This window comes from Sceloporus undulatus, chromosome 8 (genome assembly GCF_019175285.1).
Source record: "Sceloporus undulatus isolate JIND9_A2432 ecotype Alabama chromosome 8, SceUnd_v1.1, whole genome shotgun sequence".
Lineage (NCBI taxonomy): Eukaryota > Metazoa > Chordata > Lepidosauria > Squamata > Phrynosomatidae > Sceloporus > Sceloporus undulatus.
Genome location: NC_056529.1, coordinates 2,836,718 through 2,861,013, shown reverse-complemented (window position 1 = coordinate 2,861,013; position 24,296 = coordinate 2,836,718). Strand labels below are relative to the sequence as shown.

Here is a 24,296-nt window from a genome sequence, read left to right as displayed (position 1 = left end):
TGGGGGAGAGGTGGGAGAATACTCTCACTTGGATGCATCATCTCAATTCCAAAGAGGGCGTTTGGAGGACTAAAACCAAGTTCTGTGGCTAGTGTGCGGCTGAGAATCACATTGCTCTCTGGATGTTGGACTACAGCTCCCAGGTTTCCTCACCATTAGGGTTAGGTCTGTTGGCAGTTGCAGCCCAACAACATCTGGATGGCCCCATGATTCCCACAGCTGGGATGACATTTAAAATCCATATTCATTCTTTTGATTTGTATCAGCGTTTCGCAGAAGAATGTCTTGGTAGTGAGTGAGTCCAAGGTGATTTCTGAAAGATCATTTTAAGAAGGCTTTGATAAGCAGAGGGTGACTTCAGATTAAGGCCAAATGTAGTTTCTTCCCAGATCAGGAGTTGCTACAAGTTCATCTGCATAATGTAGCAGCTGGAGAGGCAGCATGCTTAGGGAGCTGGGAAAAGCATAGACAAGAGAAGACTGAGAGGGATCATGATAGCTATCTTCAAATATCTAATGTTGTGTCATGCAGAAGATGGAGTGAGCCTGTTTTCTGATAATCACAAGGCTAGGGCATGAACCAATGGATTCAGATGAAAAGAGCAGACATTAGGAAGATCTTCCCAGCTGTAAGAGCTCTTTGACAGTGGAATGGACTGCTTTGGAGGATGGGGGACTCGCCTTCATTGGAGGTCTTTGAAGAGGTTGAATGGCCATCTTTCAGGAGTGCTTTAGTTATCTATTCCTGCATAGCAGCCATCAGACTGGATGACTCTGTGGCCTCTTCCACCTCTATAATTCAATAATTCTATGGGCTGGAGTGAGCCACTTGCTTTCAGCTGCCTTCATGCTTTGGTAGACTGCTTGGAGCAGCAGGCAGAAGTAATAGAATGCGAGTATATCCTACTGTTAACTTCCTTCTTCATTGATTAACTTCTGTTGGTTAATGTCAGGATGCCCATTCTCAAGGAGAAGTGGTGGCTTGCCTGGAAAAAGGCCTGGTGAAGGAGGCAGAAGAAACTGAGCCCCGAATAAAAGTCTCTGATATATGCAAGAAGGCCATTCTCCGTGTTGCTGAGCTCTCTTCAGATGACTTCCACCTTGACCGGCATCTTTACTTTGCGTGCCGGGATGACAGGGAACGCTTCTGTGAAAACGTAAGTGTGATCTCCTTTTCCTTGGACAAAGGCCCACCTCTCCTTGCCTTGTGGTACAGGAACTGGCCATGGGCAATGTAGGCAATGTACTGTTAGCTGGTTTGGCACATTTGCCTTAAAGGTTCTATTCAAACATATAGAAAGATTTATGTGGAATTTTTAAAATTGGTATATTTGTAATAACATAAAGAGAATAGCATACACTTCCCTTATGTTTAACAAAAATGACTACATCTGAAAGTAAAGGTCTTTTTTTGACACACATCTTAAGACAGGTCTTTTTTGGACACACACATTGCTGCTGGATTCTGACACTCACTGAGTAGCCTAAAACACATGTCCAGTCTATCCTTCTTCATGGTTTATATGGATTGTATGTACCCTGCCCTAACTTCTTTGAGGAAAGTGTTAAAATTGTGTGTGTGCATGTGTTTGCAGTGTCTTCATCCTAAAGTGTTGTCAAGCACATTCTTTCATTAGTATTGTTCCCTTTTTGCACAGACTCAAGCTGGAGAAGGAAGAGTATACAAGTGTCTCTTCAATCACAAATTTGAAGAGGCTATGAGTGAAAAGGTAGGTGTTCCATTCATTTGACTAGCTATTATATACTGGCCACTGTGTCTGATTGGACCCCAAAACTTCTGTTTCTTATTCACACTCATCACCTGCTGTTTCCAAAGGATGGGGAATCATTTAATAGACACAGCTTGATGTCAGTGGACAATTAATGAGTTCCTGTACTATCCTAGCTACTTCGTTGGAATGTTTCAAGAACTATACAGTTCTGCTGTCTGCATTTTCCCCATCCTAGCCACCTGGTCCTGCTCTAGGTGGGCATGGTTTTTCTCAAATAATAGAAGTAGAAACTGGGGATCATCCAGTGCAATCTGGTGAGATCCACAAGAAACTGGAGACATATCTCAAAATGATAAAAATATGGTAGTTGTATTAGTAAAAAAGCCCAATGTGTTTCAGCTTTCCTCAGGGCCTGTTTAACCTGAATAGCCTTCCTCGGGAACTATTTAGGGTCAGAGTCCAGAAATTTCAGGATGAGGAAGTGGAAACATTAACTTTTCTAGTCAATGGTTTGAGAGATCCTGGTCCAGAAATGTTTGAACTTTGATTCTAAGTAGTCCCCTAATGAAGGCCTGAAGAGCACATACAGAACAAAATGTGTCAAGCTTGCTTGCTTGCTTTCTTGCTTTATTTATTTATTTATTTATTTATTTAAAAGTAATACAGATTGAATCTTCCTTATCCAGAACTTCAAAATCTGACAAAAACCAAAACTTTTTTCATGGGTGGCTGAGTTCGTGGCACTTTTGCTTTCTGAGGGTTCAGTGTACACAAACTTTGTTTTCATGCACAAAATTATTTTTTTTAAAAACATACTATGTATAAAGTTACCTTCAGGCTATGTATATAAAGTGAACATGAATAATAAATTATGTGTTTAGCCTTAGGTTCCATCTCCATGATAACTCATTGCATATATGCAAATACAGGTATACCAAAATCAAAAACTATCTGAATTCCAAAAGCACCTCTGATCCCAAGCATTTTGGATTAAAGAGACTCAACCTATAAAGCAACTGACTTTTGAGTATCTTGAGATGAATCTCATTTTTTAAACAGTGACTTATGGAGATCTGGTGTGTTTTGAAGCTACATTCTTTCTTTGGGGGTCGAACGATCCTTTCACAAGGGTTGCCTAAGACCATTGGAAAACACATATTTCGGATGGTGTTAGGAACCGAGGTGAAAATAATTGTATGGTTGGGGGGTCACCACAACATGAGGAACTGTATTAAAGGGTCATGGCATTCGGAAGGTTGAGAACCACTGTTTACTCTGTCACTGAGCATGGTTGAAATTTACCTCTGGAAGATAAAGGTGATGTGTTGTGTTGTACTCCAGTGGAAGTTCACTTGACAGCTTGCTTCTTCTCCTCAGTGTCGCGATGCGTTGACAACACGGCAAAAACTGATTGCACAAGATTACAAGGTCAGCTACTCCTTGGCCAAGTCCTGCAAAAGTGACCTGAAGAAGTACCGTTGTAACGTAGAGAACCTTCCTCGTTCCCGGGAGGCCCGGCTCTCCTATCTGCTCATGTGTTTGGAATCTGCTGTGCACAGAGGTAAGTTAGGATGTCTCTTCTGTAGGTTCATCCTGTTGTTCCTTTTGTAAATAATGTTTTTTGAAAGAGAGAGTTCCTACCCTGCCCTTTCTTTGCTCCCAGCTTATGTTTTGTTAAAGAATTTGTGAACACTGTGACTATTCCTAAATCAAAATATACATAGATGTTTGGATTCTTTGTTTCCTCTGACAGTTTGCACTGTCTTTCTTTAACACGTTCTGGAAGCCCACTGCAACTCACTATGTCTTAAATTAGAAAGAAGGCCAAGGATAAGAGTGAGAGTAGCTGAACCATCTCCTGTTTCAAAAGCCCAAGGCTATGTCTTCAGGCTTTTCCCGGCTGAATAGTCCTTAGCCAAAAGAGACAGCCACACACCTGCCTTATCTGTGCAGCCCTGGGAAAGACCTGAGTAAAGCATTGCCCTGTGGCAGTCCTATTTGGATGTCTTCACAGTTAGGAGTTTGAAATTAATTGGCTAGTCAGCTTCAGATGCTTCTGAATGATACTGACTCCCTGGACCCATTTCGGTTTGGCTCTGGGCTCAGTTTTGCTTTGTGTGATAACCTTGACCAGGAGAAAGGCAAGAGAGAATGCATCCTTTTTGGTTGTCCTGGACCTTGCAGCAGCTTTTGATACACCTTCTGGGCTAGTGCAGGACCCAGCTGAGTGTGGGAAACACTCTCTTATAGAGACTCATTTTTCTCTGAATGGTCAGTTCTCAAAAGCAATGCTGAGGGGAGGAAGGTCGTTGCTCTGCCTTGTACAAACTCTGTTTTGATGGTCTCTCTTCTTTTTAGCATCTGCATCACAGGCGAGAAAGGGCAGCCCACAGTCTGCATGTGCCTCCCAGACCTCTCCATTGTAGCCGCAACCCCTTGCCAGCTTTCCAAAACCTTTAAAAAATAAAAAATAAAACTAGTGCTGTTTTTGCATGGAGAATGCATAGAATGCATAGAAAGCTCACCAAATGCACAGAAATGTGCAAAATCACTCCCAGTTCCCTCAAGCCACCCAAGCCCCCAAATACTTGTATTTTCCTTAGTGCCCCTTTCAGAATGGTGACTGGAAGTAATTTCATTTCCAGATCATTTTGAGAGGGACTCTGTATCAAAAGCAGGCATTTTAGTGTGGTTTGCTAGAAGGGGGTGTTCTGTGGGGTGGCAGGGATTGGCCCCTGGTCCCCCCACAGTACCCACCCTGCTTTACATTTAACAGGTTACATGAAATAGTTGAGAAAGGTTTTCTAGGCTGTCTTTAGTAATCAAACAGCATGCTGTTCTTTCCTTTTCATCAAATGCAAATGTGGCACTGCTGTGTATCCTCCTGAGCTGATGCTTGAATGTAGTAGTAGGCAAGATGAGAGCTAGTAAAAAGACACTTAGTCTAGACAAGATGGAAATGCTGTGAGGTGGTGGTTTGTCTACCTGGTTAAGTGGTGTTCAGGCTTTCCAAATGGAGTAACACTCTTTTGAAGGGAGTAAGTTGTGACTTTGGGGCAGTTCATCAGTCCAGCTCAGATGTACCAGCCACGATTGCCTGTAGAGAGAAAGCTTGATTCTGGTTCTCCATGCACCAGTAACCTCCTTCCTGGATTCTCCAGTGTGTTATGCATGGGGGTACCATTGCAGATCATTTGGAAACTTCAGTTAGTGCAGCATGGAGCAGTGAGGCTGTTCATGGGGACTGGCCATTTTAAATTTATCCTTCTAGCACTGAGTGAACTGCAGTGGTTACTAGTCAGTTCCCAAGCCTGATTGTGTTGATGTTGACCTTTAAAGCTCTAAACCCCGTGTGCCTAGTCTGCCTGCAAGAATGCCTTCACCTGAGTAATCGTGTGTTCTAGTCGGCTCATGCTTTCCACTCATTTCAATACTCCTGTTTGATATAGCTGAAAATAAGTTGGGGATGGGGGAAGCCTTCTTAAAGACTAAAGGGAAGAAATAATTAACCACATGGCCCTGAATTTTCCCCCTTTGGTGGGTCATCTGATATAGTCTTAAGTCCAGAATAGCTCTAATTGTTCTGATGAGATTCCATTGCACTTTTAACATGTGTCACAGCCATGTGCAGGTTTGCTCAGGCCAATGTCTGATAACCTGTGTCTTTTCTGACTTGCCTCAGGTCGGCAGGTGAGCAGCGAATGCCAGGGAGAAATGCTAGATTACCGACGCATGTTGATGGAAGACTTCTCACTGAGCCCCGAGATCATCCTCGGTTGCCGCACTGAGATTGAGCACCATTGCTCGGGGCTGCATCGGAAGGGTCGTACTCTCCATTGCCTAATGAAAGTTGTTCGAGGAGAGAAGGGGAGCTTAGGAGTCAACTGCCAGCAGTCGGTAAGGTTGTGGTGGAAATCCTTCCCTTATTAATTTCCTCCCCCCCCCCCCCCCCACACCTCTGAGTGTATACATCTTCTCTGGGCCTTCAATGTTTAATGTCTGAGTCAGGACCCCACTTGCTAACCATCTGAGCGGAATGAAGATTTGTGTGCATCGGTGGAAAATTTCCAGAGCTTTAACCAAGTATCTCAGTCTGCCTTGACAATTCCGAGAATGCAACACTATTATTAGCTTGATGTCATGTACTTATCCTTAGTCATTTGAGGGCTTTCTTGATTTGCTGGGAGGCCCCTGAACTTTAGCATTGCTTTAATGTTGGGGGTGTTTCTCAAGTACATGAGAGGGGCACTTGGTTTTCAGGCTTGGCCTGATGGAGGCCAGAAGGATTTCTTTTTTGACTCTTCATGCTTTCAGTCCCAGCAGGGAGAAGGGACAAGAGATAATGCGGAAAATCCCCTGGGCTGCAGAATAACTAGATCCCACTGTATGGCCTGGCATTTTGCCTTTATTAATCGAGTTTGCAGTTAACAGATGCAAATGAAATGGCAGCACTACAAAAACACTGCTGCTGGGGAATGGGGAATGCTCTTCTCTTTGGCATGTCTCAGCTGGTTGCGATTAGCAGGCTTTGGGCTTGGAAAGATAAATCATTGGCTCAGAGACTGCTTCTCCTTGGCAAATGGTTTTGCCCTTTATTTACAGGAGCAGCTAATATCCATGGGAAAGTTTGAAATATATTTTGCACTTACAGAGATAGTCTGAAACCAACTGGAGGGCAGAATCTGGTGCATTTACTGTACAGTTCTGCCAGGGAACTCTTCGAATTGCTCAGTCATGGTTGTTAAACTCTCCCCTCTCTTTCTTCCTTCAGCTTCAAACGCTTATCCAAGAGGCAGACCCAGGTGCTGATTACCGCATCGACAGAGCTTTGAATGAAGCATGCGAATCAGTGATACAGACAGCCTGCAAACACATCCGGGCTGGAGACCCCATGTAGGTGATGAAGGCAGCTTTGAAGTCCCCCTCCTCTGGCTCCATTTCATTGTATGTGTATGTGTGTGTGTGTTTGTGTGTGTTCTTATTATGTGCCATCAAGTCAGCTTTGACTTCTGGAGACTTTATGAATGCAGACTTCCCAGAGACCTTGTTATGAATGGTCCTGCTCAGGTCTTGCAAACTCAAGGTAGTCATGTCATTGCTTCCTTGATGGAGTCAATCCACCTGTGATGTGGTCTTCCTCTTTTTCTTACCCCCTTCCACTTTACTGAGCTTGATAATTGCCTTTTCTAAAGGGCTTTGTCATCTCATGATATGTCCAAAGTATACTAGCTTCTGTTCACTCATTTTGACTTGTAGTGAGTCAGCTTGTGTAGTATGGTCTAAAAAGCACCCTGTAAATTGGAGGTGGATGTCACCATGGTGTTGCATGTATGAAGGGAGATCTTGGCTCCAGTGGCATATCATTTATATCTGACATTTGGTGCAGATAATTTTTGAATATCCCCCTCCTCTTCAACAGCCTTTTCCAGGTCTGGCGGACTTGCTGGCTGGGCAGGAAAAGGAGAAGGCTCACATTCCCACCTGGCCAGCAGAGCCGCCAGACCCAGAAGGTACCCCTTCCCACCATCTTAACCTGGGGTGAAGGCTACCAACCACCACCACATCTCTTGGTCTAATTTTCCAACTTCTCTTTTCTAGGATTCTCTCTTGCCTTATGGAACACTTGTACACAGAGAAGATGGTGGAGGATTGTGAGCACAGGCTCCTTGAACTTCAGTACTTTATCTCACGGGATTGGAAGTGAGTGTTAAGCGGGGCAGGTGGGATGCTCGGATGGGCCCAGGGTTGGTGGGAAGCTTTGGAAAAAAATAGAAAACTCTCCAGATCCCTCCCCCCATTTTTCCCCTGGACTTTCACAACTCTAACCAATGAGCACATAGAATACTCCTGGTGACTTCTGATGATTTATGCTTTGATAGATTGGATCCTGTCCTCTACCGCAAGTGCCAGGGGGATGCATCACGACTTTGCCATGCGCGTAGCTGGAACGAGACAAGTGAAGTTATGCCTCCTGGTGCCGTCTTTTCCTGCCTGTACAGGCATGCCTACCGCACAGAGGAACAGGGGAGGAGGGTAGGTATTCTTTTGCTACCTTAACTGTCCTCCTTTATCAGACTTGGGAGCATTTGGTGGGTTTATCTGTGGTTTCTAATTTAGGATAGTTCTTGAGTAAGAGAACAGTGAAACTGAAAAGGTAGTTCTGGGGAAAATGGAGGAGACAAACTGACTACAGCCCGATCTCCATGTCACCAAGTTGCTGCTGCTGCTGCTGCTGCTATTATTAGTGTAAGGAAAAGACAAACCCACTATGAACAAATCTTGCCAAGAAAATCCTGTGATTTGTTCATTTTAGAGTCATCAAAAGTCAGAAACTACTTGAAGGCACACAACAATAACAATATTTTTATTCCATATTTTTCTCTGTTCTAGCACAAATATAGCTAAAAAGTTCACATCATACAAAAAATATGACCTTGCTTAGCTTCCAAGATCAGATGGGATCTGGTGCCACTTAGCCTATTTAGGCATCTTCTGGACATAGGGGATCGCCAATTCAGATTGCAAGGAAGAGAAAAATTTGGGGGATGTCACTCCCAGGACCAGCATGGGGAAGAGGCTAAGAATAGTATGGCGGTGCATCTGGAAGGGAAAGGCCCAGATCATAGCAGTTGGGGTAGTTCATCTGGAACAAATCTGTGCACTTGTGTTTGGCAGCTCTCCAGAGAATGCAGAGCAGAAGTACAGCGAATTCTGCACCAGCGTGCCTTGGACGTGAAACTAGATCCAGCTCTCCAGGACAAGTGCATGATAGATCTGGGGAAGTGGTGCAGTGAGAAGACGGAGACAGGACAGGTATCTCTGACATTCATTTCCACACTCCCTTAATAGGGTGGAATGGGGCGGGGCGGGGTATCAGTGCTTGCTTGAAGACAGTTTTGCCATGGTGGATGGTAATGTGTTTTTGTACAGGCTGAGAAATAAGAGACTTTTCCATGTGTGGAATTTTATTCACTTGAAACTGATAAGTGTCCTGTACAGCATGGGGCTAGCTGTGGTATTGACAATGAATATTGTAGGATTGGACTCAAATATGCAAGTTGAGCACCTTCTTCTAGTAGTGCTATTACAGAAAAATTGTGCAGGATCCTGAGGTGGTTTAAATAAACTTTTCCAAGGTTATGGGCTTCCAGCGATTTTCTGCTACTTTTAGTGAGAATGATGGCTTTCTCCTAACCTCTGATTGTACCTTTAGTCTCTTTCGCATACACAGTTATAGTATTCTCAGCCAGAGACCTCCAGTCTCACACGAAGCTACAAACCCCAAGATGCCATAGCTTGGAGCCATGACAGTTAAATGGAGTCATAATGCTATCATATGTATAATGTGACAGGGCCCCTGTTTGTGCCAGTCCCGCTGCTGAGAGTTATTGGCTGAGAATGCTCAGTTGCTCCAGGAATTAAACAATTTGCAGTCCTGTTTTGAGTGATCAAAAGCTGTCACTTTGGCAGGTGCCAGACTCTTACACAGAGGAATAGGATGTGGGTTTAATTAATGGAGATTAATTTTGTCCGTCTGGTTCTGACAGACAGACAATTCAAGTGCATCTTCCATCCCTTAGTAAGGATTTAGCCACCCTGTTTCAAGTGTTTCAGTGGTCTTTGTCACACCTGCAGTATAAATAACAAGTTGAATTCACTGAATGTAGAAGCAAAAGTAGTAATCATGTGCCTAGTATTATTTCAGTTTATTACAACTTAGAGCAAAGTAGAGCTGGGACTTAAGTGGGTTGGAAAAGGAATGTCTAAAACCTGTAGCAGAGGCATAAAATTGTTCATTTGCTGGGATTCTCACAGAAGTAGTGAAATATTCATATTTCATGTTAAGTTTCTTTATCTTGTGTAGGAACTAGAATGTCTCCAGGACCATTTAGATGATTTGGCAATTGACTGCAGAGACATAGTTGGAAACCTTACAGAGCTGGAATCTGAGGTAAGTGGGCTTTGTCTTTCAGGAAAAGCTATAGTGTTCATACTTGACTGTGTAAGCAATTGCTCTTTGGGTACAGACTTGTTGGTTGGTGTTTCGTCTAACAACTTCTTAGAGTGGGTGGCATTGTATAATATTCTGTACGTGAATAGAAGATGATAAAACTTCAGACATTAATTAGATGTCCTGAGATTAGTCCAGCCCTGGACTCTTTGGAAATAAAATGTAGTCCTTTAAGATAGCATCGTTTAGGCTCTGGGCAAAATCTGCTTGTCTTGGGTCAAAGCTGTGGTAGCAAAGTTGAAGCGATACTTATCATAACCAGTTTTTGATCTCAAGAATTTGTCTTTGGATATGGGGGCTTCTTTTTACTTGAGGCATTTTGGGTATCTATTTAGGGAGGCATTCAGGCAGAAAAACTCCACCATACTGATTAGACTGATGGGCAAATGCCCAGCAACGCAAACTGTCTTTGGTTAGAGCTAGTGTAGAAAACCTGGAAATGACGCAGACTGGATTTAATGCTTTCTGTCTCCCTTACAGGATATCCAAATAGAAGCCTTGTTGATGCGGGCGTGTGAGCCAATCATTCAGACCTTCTGCCATGTAAGTGACTTTTGGTTCATACTCCTGGCTCCATTAAGGATGGGTCTTAGAGCCCTTTTCCTTTAACATACTACCCCCAAATACCTCTGTTTTCCTGTGCAGTCTCTTTCAAAATGGTGATATAATGTTGTGGGCTTTCACTAAGGCTGGCATTTTGAGAGAGTTTCCAAAGCAGGAGAGCCAGCATAATGTGGTTTGAGTGCTGGACTCAGTCTTTGAGAAACCAGAATTCTAATCCATGTTGAGCTGTAGAAACCCATTAGATAACCTTGAGTGAGTCACACGCTGTCGGCTTCAAAGGAAGACAATAGAAGATTTCTGGTGAATAAATCCTGCCGAGAAAACCCCGACATAGGTTTACCTTATTGCCATCAGAAATCTAACTTGAAGACACACAACAACTACTGGAAAGGAAAATGCTGGGAGTATTTGGACCACCATGAAGTTGCCCACTCCTGCTCTACAAAATGACCATGGTTTGCAAATGCACAACTGGTTTCTCTGCATACCTGGTTCCCTTTTCTGAACTTAGGCCTAGTTCTGGACAACCATGCTGAACTATACGGTCTATTCAGATTCTTCCATGGTGCTGCCTGGCTGTCTCCTTTTCAAGACTGAATTATTGAAGCAAGTTGGTGATGGATGAGTTCTCCTATATTTGCAATAAAACGAAGGTGTGGTGCAGCGTGACCTACCTGTGACTGTTCCACACATGTCAGCATTGCTTTCCTACCTCATTTGTTCATATATTCATTCATTCTGCAATGTAGGAGAATAGTGAGGTTTGCAGTCTTGCGTTACAGATGCCAGTTGGGCAATGAGCAGTTGTGGTTGAAGGAACACTCATGTGTAAAACTGTGTGGAGTTGTGAGTACATAGGGGACTTAGAAAAGAGCAGTAGCAATTCTGTTCTTATGGCATTCCCTGTTTCTGTTTGCTTTTAAAAATTAAGTTACTGGCTGTGAGCAAAAGCTTGAAATTGTTGCAGGCAGCACTTGCTGACATCAGTGAAACTGGGGTAGCCGAATGAGATTTCTAGTAGTCAGAATGGACAAATTTAGTGCCTTGTGGTTACAACTAGAATAAATTATGCAGAACAGGAAAAAATGCAACCCAAGATTGCAGAATTTAGCTATTCTTGGCCTAACATTTTGGATTTCCTAGACACAAAATTAACTTTTGTGAGGTATTAGTCTAATTATTTTTTAACTTCAGTTTCAAATTTGGGGTTGTTTTTTGCCATGCTGCACCCTGATATATGTGTGGTCTGCCTCTGAATCTTTTCTGACTTATGGCAACCCTAAGGCAAATCTATCCTGGGGTTTTCATGACAAGATTTGTTCAGAGGGGGTTTGCCATTACCTTCCCTTCAGGCTGAGAGCATGTGACTTGCCCAAGGCCACTTACTGGGTTTCATGGCCAAGCGGGAATCGAACCCTGGACTCCAGAGCCATAGTCCAACACTCAAAGCACTATGCCACACCTAATAGTATTACAAAATGCTTGGATGACCTTTAGTAAACCATTTTGCATCTTTCTCCCCTCAGGAGCCTAAGGAATGTAGCAGTCCTCATGCATTGTAAGGGCCTGGCATCTATTTCTTTAAGGCAGGTGTGGGCAACATGGGGCCCCCTGGGGGTGCTCTTGTGACCCTTGACCCTCCAGGCTCCCCAGGCTTTCTCTGGCCATAAAGAGAGGTGAATTGCTTTTGGCATTTGGCATTTTCGACAACCTGTGAGGCCTACAGATAGGACACCCTGGGCAGAAAATCGGTCTCCAAACTCCCTGCCTTCAAGCAAAGTGAGAGCTATGGGGTCTAATCTGGTCCTGACTGGTCATTTAAAAGTCACCTTAACAGTCAAAAGAACGAGAAGTATTTGTTCCCATGCTATTGGTTCCATTACTTCCTTGAGAGCCAGTGTGGTGTGGTGGTTTGAGTGTTAGACTAGGGCTCTGGGTTCAAATTCTTGCTCAGCCAGCAAAACCCACTGGGTAACCTTGGGCAAGTTATTGTTCCTCAGCCCCAGCAATAGTTAATCTCCTCTGGAGGAATCTTGCCAAGAACCCCTGAGATAGAGTTGCCATAAGTCAGAGTTGAAGCGAAAGCACACAACAACAGCAGCAATTTCTTCCTTGACTGGAGCGCAGAGGCTGCCAGAGAGGAAGCTGATTCCTGGCAGGTAGTCAGCGTGTCTGTCTCTTACCCTTCAATCTCCCATTCAGGAAATGGCAGACAACCAAATCGACTCAGGAGACCTCATGGAGTGCCTCATTCAGAACAAACACCAGAAGGAGATGAACGAGAAGTGCGCCATTGGAGTCACACACTTTCAGCTGGTGAGCATGACGGGCTTGCCAGCATCCTATAAGCTTGGCTTAGACTGGAGAAGCAGGCAAACACTCTCCCTTTCTTCCTTAGAGACCAGAGCTTCCCCAGCTGCTAGATATTTTGCTCTTCAGGATTGAGACCCCCCTCTCTTTAAATGCTCTCCTGGCTTATTTGCTAGTAATAAGCTTTCTAATTCTGACCATGATGATGCCCTTACTCCTGGCACTTCCTGCCAGATCAGGGACTTTCCATTTCCATGCCTTGCAAGTACATGCGTTTGACACCCTTATGATCTGTAGTGGTGTTGAATTTAAATCCGTCCTTGCTATTATCTGGTATGGACTGAAGGAGGGAGGACGACCAGGTGTGAGATGCAGAAAACATCCTGTAAGGCTGCTATATTGGTTCTTGCATCTGACATTGTTCCCCTCCTGCTCCTCTTTAGGTTCAAATGAAGGATTTCCGATTCTCTTACAAATTCAAAATGGCCTGCAAGGAGGATGTGTTGAAGTTGTGCCCCAACATCAAGAAAAAGTAAGTGGGAAATTGTGGATATAGATAGAGAGGCTGCTGTGTTTTCCTCAGCCAACAGGTTGCTGCCAAGGGCCTTCTACAAGAATGGCCTTGGTTCCAGGTTGAAATATATGCGGGAAACTGCCCCAATCCTGGATTCTTGCCTGTGGTCCATCTGACCCAGCACTGTCAACTTTGACTGGCAGCCCATGGCTCGCCGTGATTTCAGGCAGGACCCTTTCCCTAGCTCTGCATGGAAACATAAATGAATGTTGTGTTTGGACTTGGGTCCCATCCCCAAGTTACTTCATTATGTGTATATATGCAAATACAGGTATTCTGAAGTCCAAAAAAAATCCAATATCCAAGCAAGTTCTCATCCCCAAGCATTGTGGATAAATTTAGGAATATAGGAAGCTTTGCATAGATAGTTGTGCATGATTAACGTAGGAAGCTATGAAGTGCTGCATAAATCTAAACTAGTTTTTTCACCTCTGACTAGCTCTCCACAGTTGCAGGCAGATTCTCCCCAGCCCTACTGAGAGATCCCATATATTGTTCTGTCCTTTTGATCTACCATCCAGGTAGTAACCCTGTTTAGCTTTCAAAATCTGGTGCAGTTGAGAGCATTCAGAGCGGTAGGGTGGTATTAACACACACAAACGTACATGGACCATAAATTAGACTCTTGGCCAATCTGGCTTGATGTTGTTAGCTCTGACTGGCAGCAGTGGCTCTGTACATGTGTTCGGGCTTGAATTTCCCCTAGAACCTCCCTGGGAATTGCTTGCATTCTTTCCCAGTCTGGGGGTCAGGGAGAAAAAGGATGTTTCCCATTCTCATTCTAACCAGAGCTGACCCTGCTTGGCTTCCCAGATCACATACTGTTGGGTGTGCTTGGAGGGGCAAGGCTTTCTCTTCTGGATCAGGCCTTGTAACACCCTGTTTTCCTTTTCAGGGTGGATGTGGTGATTTGCCTGAGCACCACCGTGCGCAATGACACACTGCAGGATGCCAAGGAGCACCGAGTCTCTGTGAAGTGCCGCAAGCAGCTACGCGTGGAAGAGCTGGAAATGGTAATAAAAAGTGCCAAGCTGACTTGGGGCCACGTCAGAGTTTAAGCCTCCCCTCCCACACAAAACATTTGGCTGCCCCTCACTGCTCCATTGCCACTCAGTGCTCTCTAATTATCCTTCCTGATAGTCTAAATTTGGCTTGTGGCAGGCATCTCCTGGCCTTTACAGGCACTGTGCCACTAGGAGGGAGGCTCCTTTTCCTGAGCCAAGGCCATGCCCAGCAATTGCCATGTGAGAGTCTGGCACTGCCAACTCTCTGGAACCAGTAGAATTAGCAAAGCCCTTTTTCTCTTGCTTTACAAGTGGAGAATTTTTGGAGAGCTGTTCTGGGCAACCATGAATTGAGGAGTACACACACACACACACACACACTGGTAAAGTGCTTTGCTCCACAGCTGGGGTTGGCTGCATTATCCAGGGAGCTAATTGTAGCTTGCTAGAAGCTGTCTGCTCCTCCTACACTCCATCTGAAGGCAGTGTCTAAATGCAGACTCTGGCTTCTGCAGCAAGGCAGCCTCTCCTCCTCCACCCATTGCTGCGCTTCTGCCTGCAGCCTGACAAAGGTTTCTGTTGAACATTCAAACATACCCTTTGTTTTGTGGCATTGTGTGTAGTACTCCTCAGGGATATTTCTACCACCACAATTGCCCAGCTTGACATCCATTGTTATTGTTTTCAGAGGCAGTTTCTTTGCCTGTTCCAGCTTGGAACTACCCTTTTGGGAGTCTGAATCTTGTTTTAACGTGATGGTTTTTGTCTTGCAGACTGAGGATATCCGTTTGGAACCAGACCTTTATGAGGCGTGTAAGACTGACATCAAAAACTACTGTCAGAATGTGCCCTACGGCAATGCTCAGGTGACAAGCCTGTTTTATAAACCACTTCCCCCCCCAAACACTTCAGGTAGTGATCTCAAGTTCTCCTCCCTTTCTCTGTAAACTGAAGTTAGGCTCAGGTACGATCTCTAGTTCTGGGTCACTTTGTGAGTTTCATGGTTGAGTGACAATTTGGTCCGTAGTTCCAAGTGCTAGTCTGACATTCCCTCCTAGCCTTTCCTAATTTAGCACCTTCCAGAGCTGTTGGACTACAGCTACCACATTCTAATAGTCATGCTGGCTGGAGATTAAGGGAGCTGTAGTATATATGAAGGTATATATGAAACATAAATGAATTTTATATTTAAACTTGGGTCCCATGTCCAGTTGTGCCTGTAAGTGGAATGGCTGATTTCCTTTGGTCCTACAACATTTTGCTTTTTTACCTGTGGCTGGCTTCCAACATCTCAGCAATGCTGCCACCTAGTGCCTAGCTCCCCTTGAGACTTGTATTTAGCAATGCTGTTTAACTGCAGATTATTGAGTGTCTGAAGGAAAACAAGAAACAACTGAACACCCGCTGCCATCAGAAAGTCTTCAAATTACAGGAGACAGAGATGATGGATCCAGAACTGGATTATACTCTTATGCGTGTCTGCAAGCAGATGATTAAGGTAATGATCACATTGCTAAGGAGATGCTTGGTCCATTTTCTCTTTGTAGTGAAGTGGTTCAACTTGAAATCAGGCAGTTTGGGTTAAGAATATGAAACTGTACACTTTTTTTATAAGGGTTCCAGGAAGCCATTTTTTGGGGTATGATGAGTGCAGAAAATACATCAACAGCAGCCTGTTTCCATTTGAGAGAACTAGTGGTTTGTGCAAAGTTAGCAAGGCCAAGCAACATTTGTTTTAATGGAGGGCACAGTCTCTGTAGAAGGTGTTCCACAGTATCCCACAGAGTATGCACACTCCATCAGGGGAAGAACACTTTAGAGATCTGAATATACCAGGTCTTGGACTTTGTGATTACCTTTGGAAAAGTGGCTTTCAGAAGCAACCAAAGTGAACAGTTTGGTCCAAACTCAGGAGGAGTGTTCTGAACTCATATGCTGTAACTGTAAGAAGGCATGCCAAGGCTAGATGTCTGGCCTTGTCTTTCTTCCCATCTTCCCAGAAGATAAAAAGACTCATGGCCAAAGATGGGAACTGCTTACGGAATCGTAGCTTTTCTGTCTTTTTTGGCAGAGATTTTGTCCTGAGGCAGATGCAAAGAACATGCTGCAGTGTTTGAAACAGAACAAGAACAGTGAAGTGATGGATCCCAAATGCAAACAAATGATCACCAAGCGCCAGATTACACAGAACACAGGTAATTGCTAACTTTCCTGGAACTGTGAGGCAGCAGGGGACAGTGGCCTGAATGCAAGTGCTATGATATTATATATTATTATTATTATATTGTTGCCTGCATGGGGCAAATTTTACTTGGAGCATTGAGACCCCGTGTAAAAACAGTCCCCCACTATCTCTTTTCTATTTTCTGCCAATAAATCCACATTGGCGTTGTCAAATTTGCAAGCTCCAAAACTGTTTGCCAGATACATGATAGATTTAGCCCAGTAGAGAGGCCATGCTCTCAGCCATTGAGCAGGAAGCTACCAAGACCACAGATTCAGGCTGCAAAATGGCTTACAAAATTAATTTTATTTAGTCACCTCTCTGGCCTTTGAGATTTCAACTGGTGTTTTCCACATCTAATTTGGAGCACATCTTTTCAGTCATGAGGTCTGAAAACATGCTTCTAAAGAAAGATGGGAAACTGAATTTCACACTTGCTATCACATTTTTCTGCACTCCTGCAGTATAGTGCAGTGATAGGCAAGCTGATGTCCTCCAGATGTTTTGGACCGCGAGTCCTCTAAACTGTGACCATTGGGATTGTGGGAGTTGTAGTCCAAAACCTGTTGAGGGTACTAAGCTGCCTATCCATGGTATGGCAGCCTGCATGCAATATATTATGTGCTTACCTCCAAGATAGTCAAATAGCCCTTCTAATTTAGTTGCAGTAAAAGCTGTTCATCTAGAAAACTCCAGCTGTGGTCTGCTCAGTGGAAGCTGTGTCATTCTGCAAACAGGGCCTTCCTTCCTTCCAATGACTAACCGAAGACTCTGATTCTGCTCCTTTCTTCTCCCTGGTAGATTACCGCCTGAATCCAGTTCTCAGGAAGGCCTGCAAAGCAGACATCCCAAAATTCTGTCAGAGCATTTTGAGCAAGGCCAAGGATGACTCGGAGCTGGAAGGGCAGGTCATCTCCTGCCTGAAGCTGAAATATGCAGACCAGGTGAGTGAGGCATGTGTGTACCAGTTAGCCAGAGCTGAGACAGGGAGATCCATAGGTTGGCTTGTTCTCTCGCATAGAATGTGCGTTTGCTGAACTCGGTGAACAAGCATATTCAAAGTACAGGAAAGCCAGAGCCTGTGTGTTCCACTGTCAAACAACTCTTACAGTTTCTGTAGTTCTTCCTAATGATGAGGTGGAATCCCTTTTCTTGCCATTTTTAATCTATTGGTTTGGATTTAATCCCTGGAGCATCAAAAAACAAGCTCACAAGCTCATAAATCAAGAGAAGGTTGTGGCTGATGCTGTCCATGCAGTAGAGGAAAACAAAAATGGAGACAAGCAAACAGTTCCTTTTCCTTAGGCATGACTCTTCTCGGTCTTGTCCCCTAAACAGCGCCTCTCTCCAGACTGTGAAGACCAGATTCGAGTGATTATTGAGGAATCTGCCCTGGATTATCGGTTAGATCCACAGTTGCAGATGCACTGCTCAGATGAGGTAGGAACTTTGCCTTTTAGTTCTGTTTCATCCTATATATGTTAGCAAGTTCTTGTAACTCGTGGAGTGCAGAAATTATGCAATTTGACACTACTTAAACAACTACGGCTCCATCCTACAGAATCCTGGGATATGTAGTTTTGTGAGGCACCAGCCTTTGGCAGAGAAGGCAAAAAACTCTTCTGAAACTACAAATCCCAGGATTACATAGGATGGAGCTACAGCACTTAAAGTGATGTCAAACTGGCATTATTTCTACAGTGTAAATGCACCCTTGAAGTAAACCTACTGGATCAGTAGTAGGTTGGCAAGTCAACATATACTGTATGTATGATCTATTGTTCCTTTGGATCTATTCTTAGGACTGATTTGTGCCAACTTTTTTAAACCAGGGACATACCCTTAGCCACCTGGAAAGTGGAGTAACTGTTTCCCTTACCTTTATGTATAATCTTATCTTGTTACATCTTTTCATATTAACTAGCTGCACTAATAGCTTCCCCCCAAAACATTGGAGAGTTGTTGCCCAGAGGCAGGAAGCCACCCTAATACATTTTATGTTTTAAAAGATTGCCAGTTTATGTGCAGAAGAAGCAGCAGCCCAGGAGCAGACGGGGCAAGTGGAAGAGTGTCTGAAAGTGAACCTGCTAAAAATTAAAGCAGACATGTGCAAAAAGGTAAAGAAACTAGGTACAATATTAAAAAAAATTGCAGGGATAGCTATCTTGACCATCAAACAAAAATCCAGAGTATTCATTGTGCTGATGTTTTCTTAAATCGACCAAATTAATCATGTCATGTTAATATATGACAGCAACATAATTTCCAACTGTTTTAAGACACCAACTTGCTGCGTGCATTTTCCCAATATGTGGCCATCAGATGGGCTGAATTATGTCACAATTTCAAGTCATGATATTCATGGCATTGTGATTTCCTCTCCTCTCAGGAGGTGCTGAACATGCTGAAAGAGAGTAAAGCAGACATCTTTGTAGACCCCGTCCTTCATACGGCGTGTGCCCTTGACATTAAACACCACTGTGCTGCTATTCCACCAGGACGAGGGCGACGTAAGTCTTGCTTTAGTTGTGGAGCCCCAGAAACACCAGTTCCCACTTACTATTGGCATAGTAATACACATCATTTGCTGGTGTTGTATGCCTCTTAGACACCTGGACACATTTGCACTTTGAGTGCTTTCCTGAGGATTGATGTCTGTTCTTTCTGCAACACTGATGGTGTTGGTGTTATATCTGTGTATTTGGGACATGTCTCACTTCCCCAAAAATCTGTTTCTCTGATTATTCCATAAATGAGTCAGTCATATATACAAATATATTACAAATATCTCCTTTGGTTTTTCCATTCAAGCGTAAAACCAAAGCCAAGAATGTAACCATTCTAAAAGTTACATATTTATTTTGATCAATTAAAAAGCGTGGCTTTTCCAACAGCAACCACGCTGTCATCCTAATTCCACAAATGAGATATTGAGGGAGAATTTAGAGAAGTACACAGGTGCTTTTCTTTTAAAACTATGAGTAATGATGTGGATAAAGTGCTTTTTCAATCTCTCCCCTTATCTTCCACCCCATCTATGTCAGTTAACAGTGTAGGTTTGGATTTAACATGTGTGAAGGGTTTCTGTGTTCACTGACCTCCAAAGGAAGCTGTTAAGAAAAATGTCCATAATCACATTATTTAGGCAACTTCAACGTGGCATCCTGTCCTGCGTTTAGTCCCAGCTTCACCACTGCTTTGGAGATGGATGTCTTTTGGTGGCAGAGTAGTACTGGACCTGTCCAACATTTATCAATTCCTTGGAATAGAGTCATATCTTAGATAAGCCAGAATTCAGTAGAGTGTTGGCTTGTTGTATCAAGCTTCTACTGGCTATTTGGTCCTGCTTGCCATGGGAACCATGTTGTATTTCCCAGACCGTTGGTCTATGTCTTGTTTGCTCTGATGAGCAAATACAGGAGGAACCAGTTGGAACCTAGCTTTTGTAATACATTCTCCCCCATTCTGCAGAGATGTCCTGCCTGATGGAGGCCTTGGAAGACAAGCGTGTACGGTTACAGCCAGAGTGTAAGAAGCGCCTTAACGACCGGATTGAAATGTGGAGCTACGCTGCCAAGGTGAGAGAGTGGAGCTGCCTCTTTATTCTTCTCTGTGGCATACCAAGGTGGAGGAGTCCTCTTGGATGCATAGGGGAGACATGGCAGCTGGGAGAGAACATGAAAACTCAGCAGAGAAGCCATGTAAGTTGCTCTACTCAGATGCGCTAGCTGCAGCTTACAGACCAACCTTGAAGGGCAACCTTATGTAGAGCATATAGTAGTAGTTCAGTCTCACCATTAGCAATGTCTGGATCCCTGTGGGCAACCCATTGGTTGGGTTGGTAGGAATGTTTTTCCTTTTGTTGGGCTGATTTGACTCTTCTGCCTCGCTCCTTCCACACCTGCCAGGTTGCTCCTGCAGAAGGCTTTTCGGATCTTGCCATGCAAGTGATGACCTCTCCCTCCAAGAACTACATCCTCTCGGTGATCAGCGTGAGCATCTGCGTCCTCTTCCTGATCGGCCTGATGTGTGGGCGCATCACCAAGCGAGTGACACGAGAGCTGAAGGACAGGTAGAGCCTGCCTTTGATCGCCGCCAAGGAGGAAAGAGGAAGGAAGGAAGGCCCTGCCTGTTGCCCAGTTTGTACAGCCCTCCTCTGTATAGTCTCCCTACCCACCTCACTCCTCTCCGAAGAGTGCAAGCCAATTAGAAGAGCAGCACGTGCCAGCTGAGTTTCCCATCTCATCCATAGCATCTCCACCCTCGGAATGAGTTGGCACGTGCAGCCATGCCGGCCCAGCCAGCCGCTTCGTTACCCCATCGTTAGCGACTGTGGTTTGCCTGCCTGTAGACAAGTCTCTCTCTCTCTCTCTTTCTCTTTCTCTCTCTGTTTTTTTCTCGTACTGTTGGAACTGCCTTCACTCTCCAAATCAGACTGACAACCTGCAGCTCAAGAAAGTTTTTAAAGTAAATTTTTAACAGGTCTGTTCCAGGCGTAGTGTTGGGCAGCGGGTTTCGGTGGGGGAAACGTCTTGCGCTCTGGCTAGGCAGGAGAATGGAGGGGAAAGGGCCTCTCGCCCACCGCTCACAGCTGGCCTTGCTTTGGACATCTGGCTCACCCTTGAACCACCATCCCCAATTGTTAACCAGTCAGCAGAAGTTGCCTGCAGAGTCCGTTATCTCTTCTGATCGCCTTCTGTTACCATTCTTCTGTTTGTGTGTGATCTATTTTTGTTTTTGTCTTCCTCCTCAATTTATTTTATTGCCCAAAGGCAATGCCTTTCATTGTTTTCTTCATCTTTGGGATTAATAAACTCCAGCAGTTGTACAAATTTCCCCGGCACGCACACAAAAAAGGATGCCTCCCAAGGGAGGCTGTCGGACAAGTCAGAGTGGAGATTTGGTGGTGTGTGGCGAGTAAGTTGTTTTGTAAGAGAGAGGATTTTAGCACTCCAGAGAGGATGGGGCACATCTTGGGAAATAACTGAAGTCATTGGCAAATGTACTAAAAATTTTCTCCCTGATATTCCAGGGACGTAGCTAGCATTAACAGCTGGAGTGAGACTTCTGTCCTCTCCAGAAAACAGTTAAGGGGGTCTTGAGACTTTTGGGAGGGAGAGGGACACTGGGCAAGGAAGAGGGAAGAGAGTTCTGGAAAGGAGGAAAGGGCTGTGGCCCAGTCACATGGAGAAAGGCGGCAGCGTCTTTGCTGAAGCCGAGTTCCTGCAGACCCCTTAGTGTTGAGTGTGGTGTCACTCCTAGAATGACTGGGTAGCATAGGGAGAACAGGAAGAGGAAAGCCGACACAGAGGCGTTGGTAGGCACAGTAGGGAATCTGTTGAACTATTCAGACCCGGGTGCCTGGATGTGCTGGAGAGGTAAGTCCTGGGCATTGTGCCCAAAGCAAAACTTGAGTGCCATCCCCCATCACATCCCCTGCCCCTGCTTTGCTGTTGCAGTTCCTAGGCAAATGTCCACTCATCACTCCGCATTAATTTTTGTAAAAGTGAGGGGCCTTTCTGGAAAGGGACCAGCCGCCTGTGAGGAGGTGGACAGACCATCTTGCATACCAGTACTGTGAATATTTCCTGCTGCTCTTGGAAGTGTTCATAAAAGATGACAAAGTTTTTAGCTTTAGGAAACCTGGAATTTTGGTTCTTTTTTTCATCCTATTGGAAAGGGAGCAATGCAATGTAAAGTTTAGCACCCTTGCAGATGGCAAACTGGGAAGGCTTGAGCACGGCTTTTTGATGACCGCTGACTGTTTCAGACCACCAAAGTCAAGGGGATGTGGCTAAGAAGCCAGCCGAGTTGATCTGCCTTTGCTTATGTTTACTGATGGGGGCCTTGGATCATGGCCACTTGAGTTGTTGGAATAAAGTGGATCATGAATCTGATGCCGCCCCTATTTCTGCTATTATCAAATTCCCTGAAAACGTGGTTGTGCTGTGATTTCTCCAAAGAGCACCTCCTTGGTCTCTAGTCTTTCTCCCTCTGCAAAAGCCACTGCAGTTTGAGGGTACTGCTCTAAGCTAATGGAAGCAGGAAACCAGATCTCTTTTTCTAAGGTCCTGGCCTGGACTTTGGGGACTGTGATCCTGCCATCTGTGTGATTGAACCTACTGCTACCATCCAGGACTGGGGACAGAAATTAAGAGGGAGGTGTGGTTGTTTTTGTGAGTGAGTTGCAGCCTAAAAGTGGTGAGGAGTAGCCTCCTGAGCTTAAGTTCTGCAGGTTCCATTCAGGCTTCTTCCTCAGACGTTGCTTAAGAGACAGAGCTGTCTTGTCCTAGAAGTACAATGCCTTATGAGTTTTAGGACCTAGTTGTAATGGAGATAACTGCCTTGATTAAATGGCACTGCGAGTGTTTTAGTGTCTCTGTCTCAGAGTAGGACAGAATCAGAATAAGGGCTCTTGCCCTTTGCTGCTGCTGGAGGGAGGTGAAAAGGGCTGAGCTCTGCAGTCGGACTGTTTCGAAAGCACTCATGAAGGATGAGGTTGAGTGTGCTTCCATCCGCTGCTCTCCTGTTTGTGTGTTTTATCCTGTGTGAATCTGTAGTGCTTTCTGCCCGTGCCACTTTGGGCTTTTCCTATCACTTGATCTGAGCAGTTTTCAGGCTTCTTGGTCCCGTTGCATTGAAACGTCTCCTTCCAGAGAGAAAGAGACTTGTCTTTATTAAGAATGAGCCATTGGATGGGATGCTTTGGAGATGAAAACCAAGTGGAGCACTGCTCTGGGGAGGCAGGAGAAGTGCAAAAGGGATGAAGTGGTCCTCCAATCCTCTAGAGTGGTATTGCATGGCATCTGAGGCGCAGTGCCTTTCCTTCCCTTAGCATAGTCACCCTTGCATTGTGTCTCTTCTCCTAAAACAAGCCTGCTCCCCTCTGTCTCTGTGTGATTGGACCATCCACTCTTGGTTCATGCACACCAGTGGTGCTTCCAGAGCATCACTAACACTAAAGATCAGGATGATAGGATTGTGTTTCTGGGAAGCGGTAGCATCTGGCACGGAGGTTGTGGCAACTGCCAGTGCCGCTCGTTCTCGTCCTGCCAGCTCTGGGACCAGAGAGTATTGAGAATCCGTTCATTTTCTGTGGGGCTGTTAGGGCCAGATTCACTGCTTCTGTGTCTTGACACTTGCAGAGGTCTTCGATCTGGATATATTGCAAAGCGAATAGCGTCCCTGGCTGCGCATCAGAGGCAAACTGTCTTTTTCTCTTCTGGTATGCTTTGGAGCTCAAAACTGTGATTTTTGATTGCAGATTGACCAACACCGGCATGTTTTGGGTTTGAGGGAAGCAACAGGCATGCGCTCAGGATATGGCAGACGCAGCAGGAGCTCTCTGCCGAATGCCCTTCCTGAAGCCTTTGAGAACTTGGCCCAATGGAGAGACAGGAAACGGTAGCTTATACAGCAAAGGTTGGCTGACTTTAGTCCCTTTTTAAAAAATGTAACATTAACAAGAGGGGTTTTTTTGTAAATGTTTTTTTTTCCGTTCTGTGTACAAAAAAGAAACACTCAGCCATCCTTTGTTTTTACCATGTCCATGCTGTGTAATTTTGAATTGTTACTGATAACTGAACATAATGTGCATTTTTTTTCTGTACAGATGAAATGGGAGAATTTAATAAAAAAGAGTCTGCAGGTTTTTAGTTGTTTTGCTTGCGTCTCCGTCAGCCCTGAGCAAAAAGGGGGATCCTCTCCGGCTGCTTTCGGGGTCTGGCTGTGTCCAGTGCCCTTCCGACCCTCGTTTTGCTCATTTGGGAACAAAAGCCATGGAACCTGCCGCCATTGTAGCTCTGCCTCAGCACCCTTTCTTCTTTTTGTGCGCCTTCAAGCCCTTTCTGACTTCTGGCAACCCTAAGGCAAAGCGA

General features: G+C 44.7%; 1 protein-coding gene across 1 annotated transcript in view; it reads left to right on the top strand.

Moving 5' to 3' along the window:
- GLG1 (golgi glycoprotein 1) overlaps positions 1-24,070 on the top strand; it is a 70,255-nt gene extending 46,185 nt beyond the window's left edge. Inside the window, exons 5-27 of the mRNA XM_042437492.1 lie at positions 953-1,156; positions 1,658-1,729; positions 3,110-3,293; positions 5,415-5,629; positions 6,504-6,625; positions 7,331-7,432; positions 7,612-7,765; positions 8,408-8,545; positions 9,597-9,683; positions 10,224-10,286; positions 12,510-12,623; positions 13,061-13,149; positions 14,087-14,204; positions 14,969-15,061; positions 15,556-15,693; positions 16,267-16,390; positions 17,221-17,363; positions 17,758-17,859; positions 18,429-18,536; positions 18,809-18,929; positions 19,891-19,997; positions 20,328-20,491; positions 23,684-24,070. Of these exons, the coding sequence (XP_042293426.1) occupies positions 953-1,156; positions 1,658-1,729; positions 3,110-3,293; positions 5,415-5,629; positions 6,504-6,625; positions 7,331-7,432; positions 7,612-7,765; positions 8,408-8,545; positions 9,597-9,683; positions 10,224-10,286; positions 12,510-12,623; positions 13,061-13,149; positions 14,087-14,204; positions 14,969-15,061; positions 15,556-15,693; positions 16,267-16,390; positions 17,221-17,363; positions 17,758-17,859; positions 18,429-18,536; positions 18,809-18,929; positions 19,891-19,997; positions 20,328-20,491; positions 23,684-23,714 (2,793 nt within the window). The 3' untranslated portion in view covers positions 23,715-24,070. The remainder of the gene's footprint in view (positions 1-952; positions 1,157-1,657; positions 1,730-3,109; positions 3,294-5,414; positions 5,630-6,503; positions 6,626-7,330; positions 7,433-7,611; positions 7,766-8,407; positions 8,546-9,596; positions 9,684-10,223; positions 10,287-12,509; positions 12,624-13,060; positions 13,150-14,086; positions 14,205-14,968; positions 15,062-15,555; positions 15,694-16,266; positions 16,391-17,220; positions 17,364-17,757; positions 17,860-18,428; positions 18,537-18,808; positions 18,930-19,890; positions 19,998-20,327; positions 20,492-23,683) is intronic.
- The last annotated feature ends 226 nt before the right edge of the window (positions 24,071-24,296 follow it).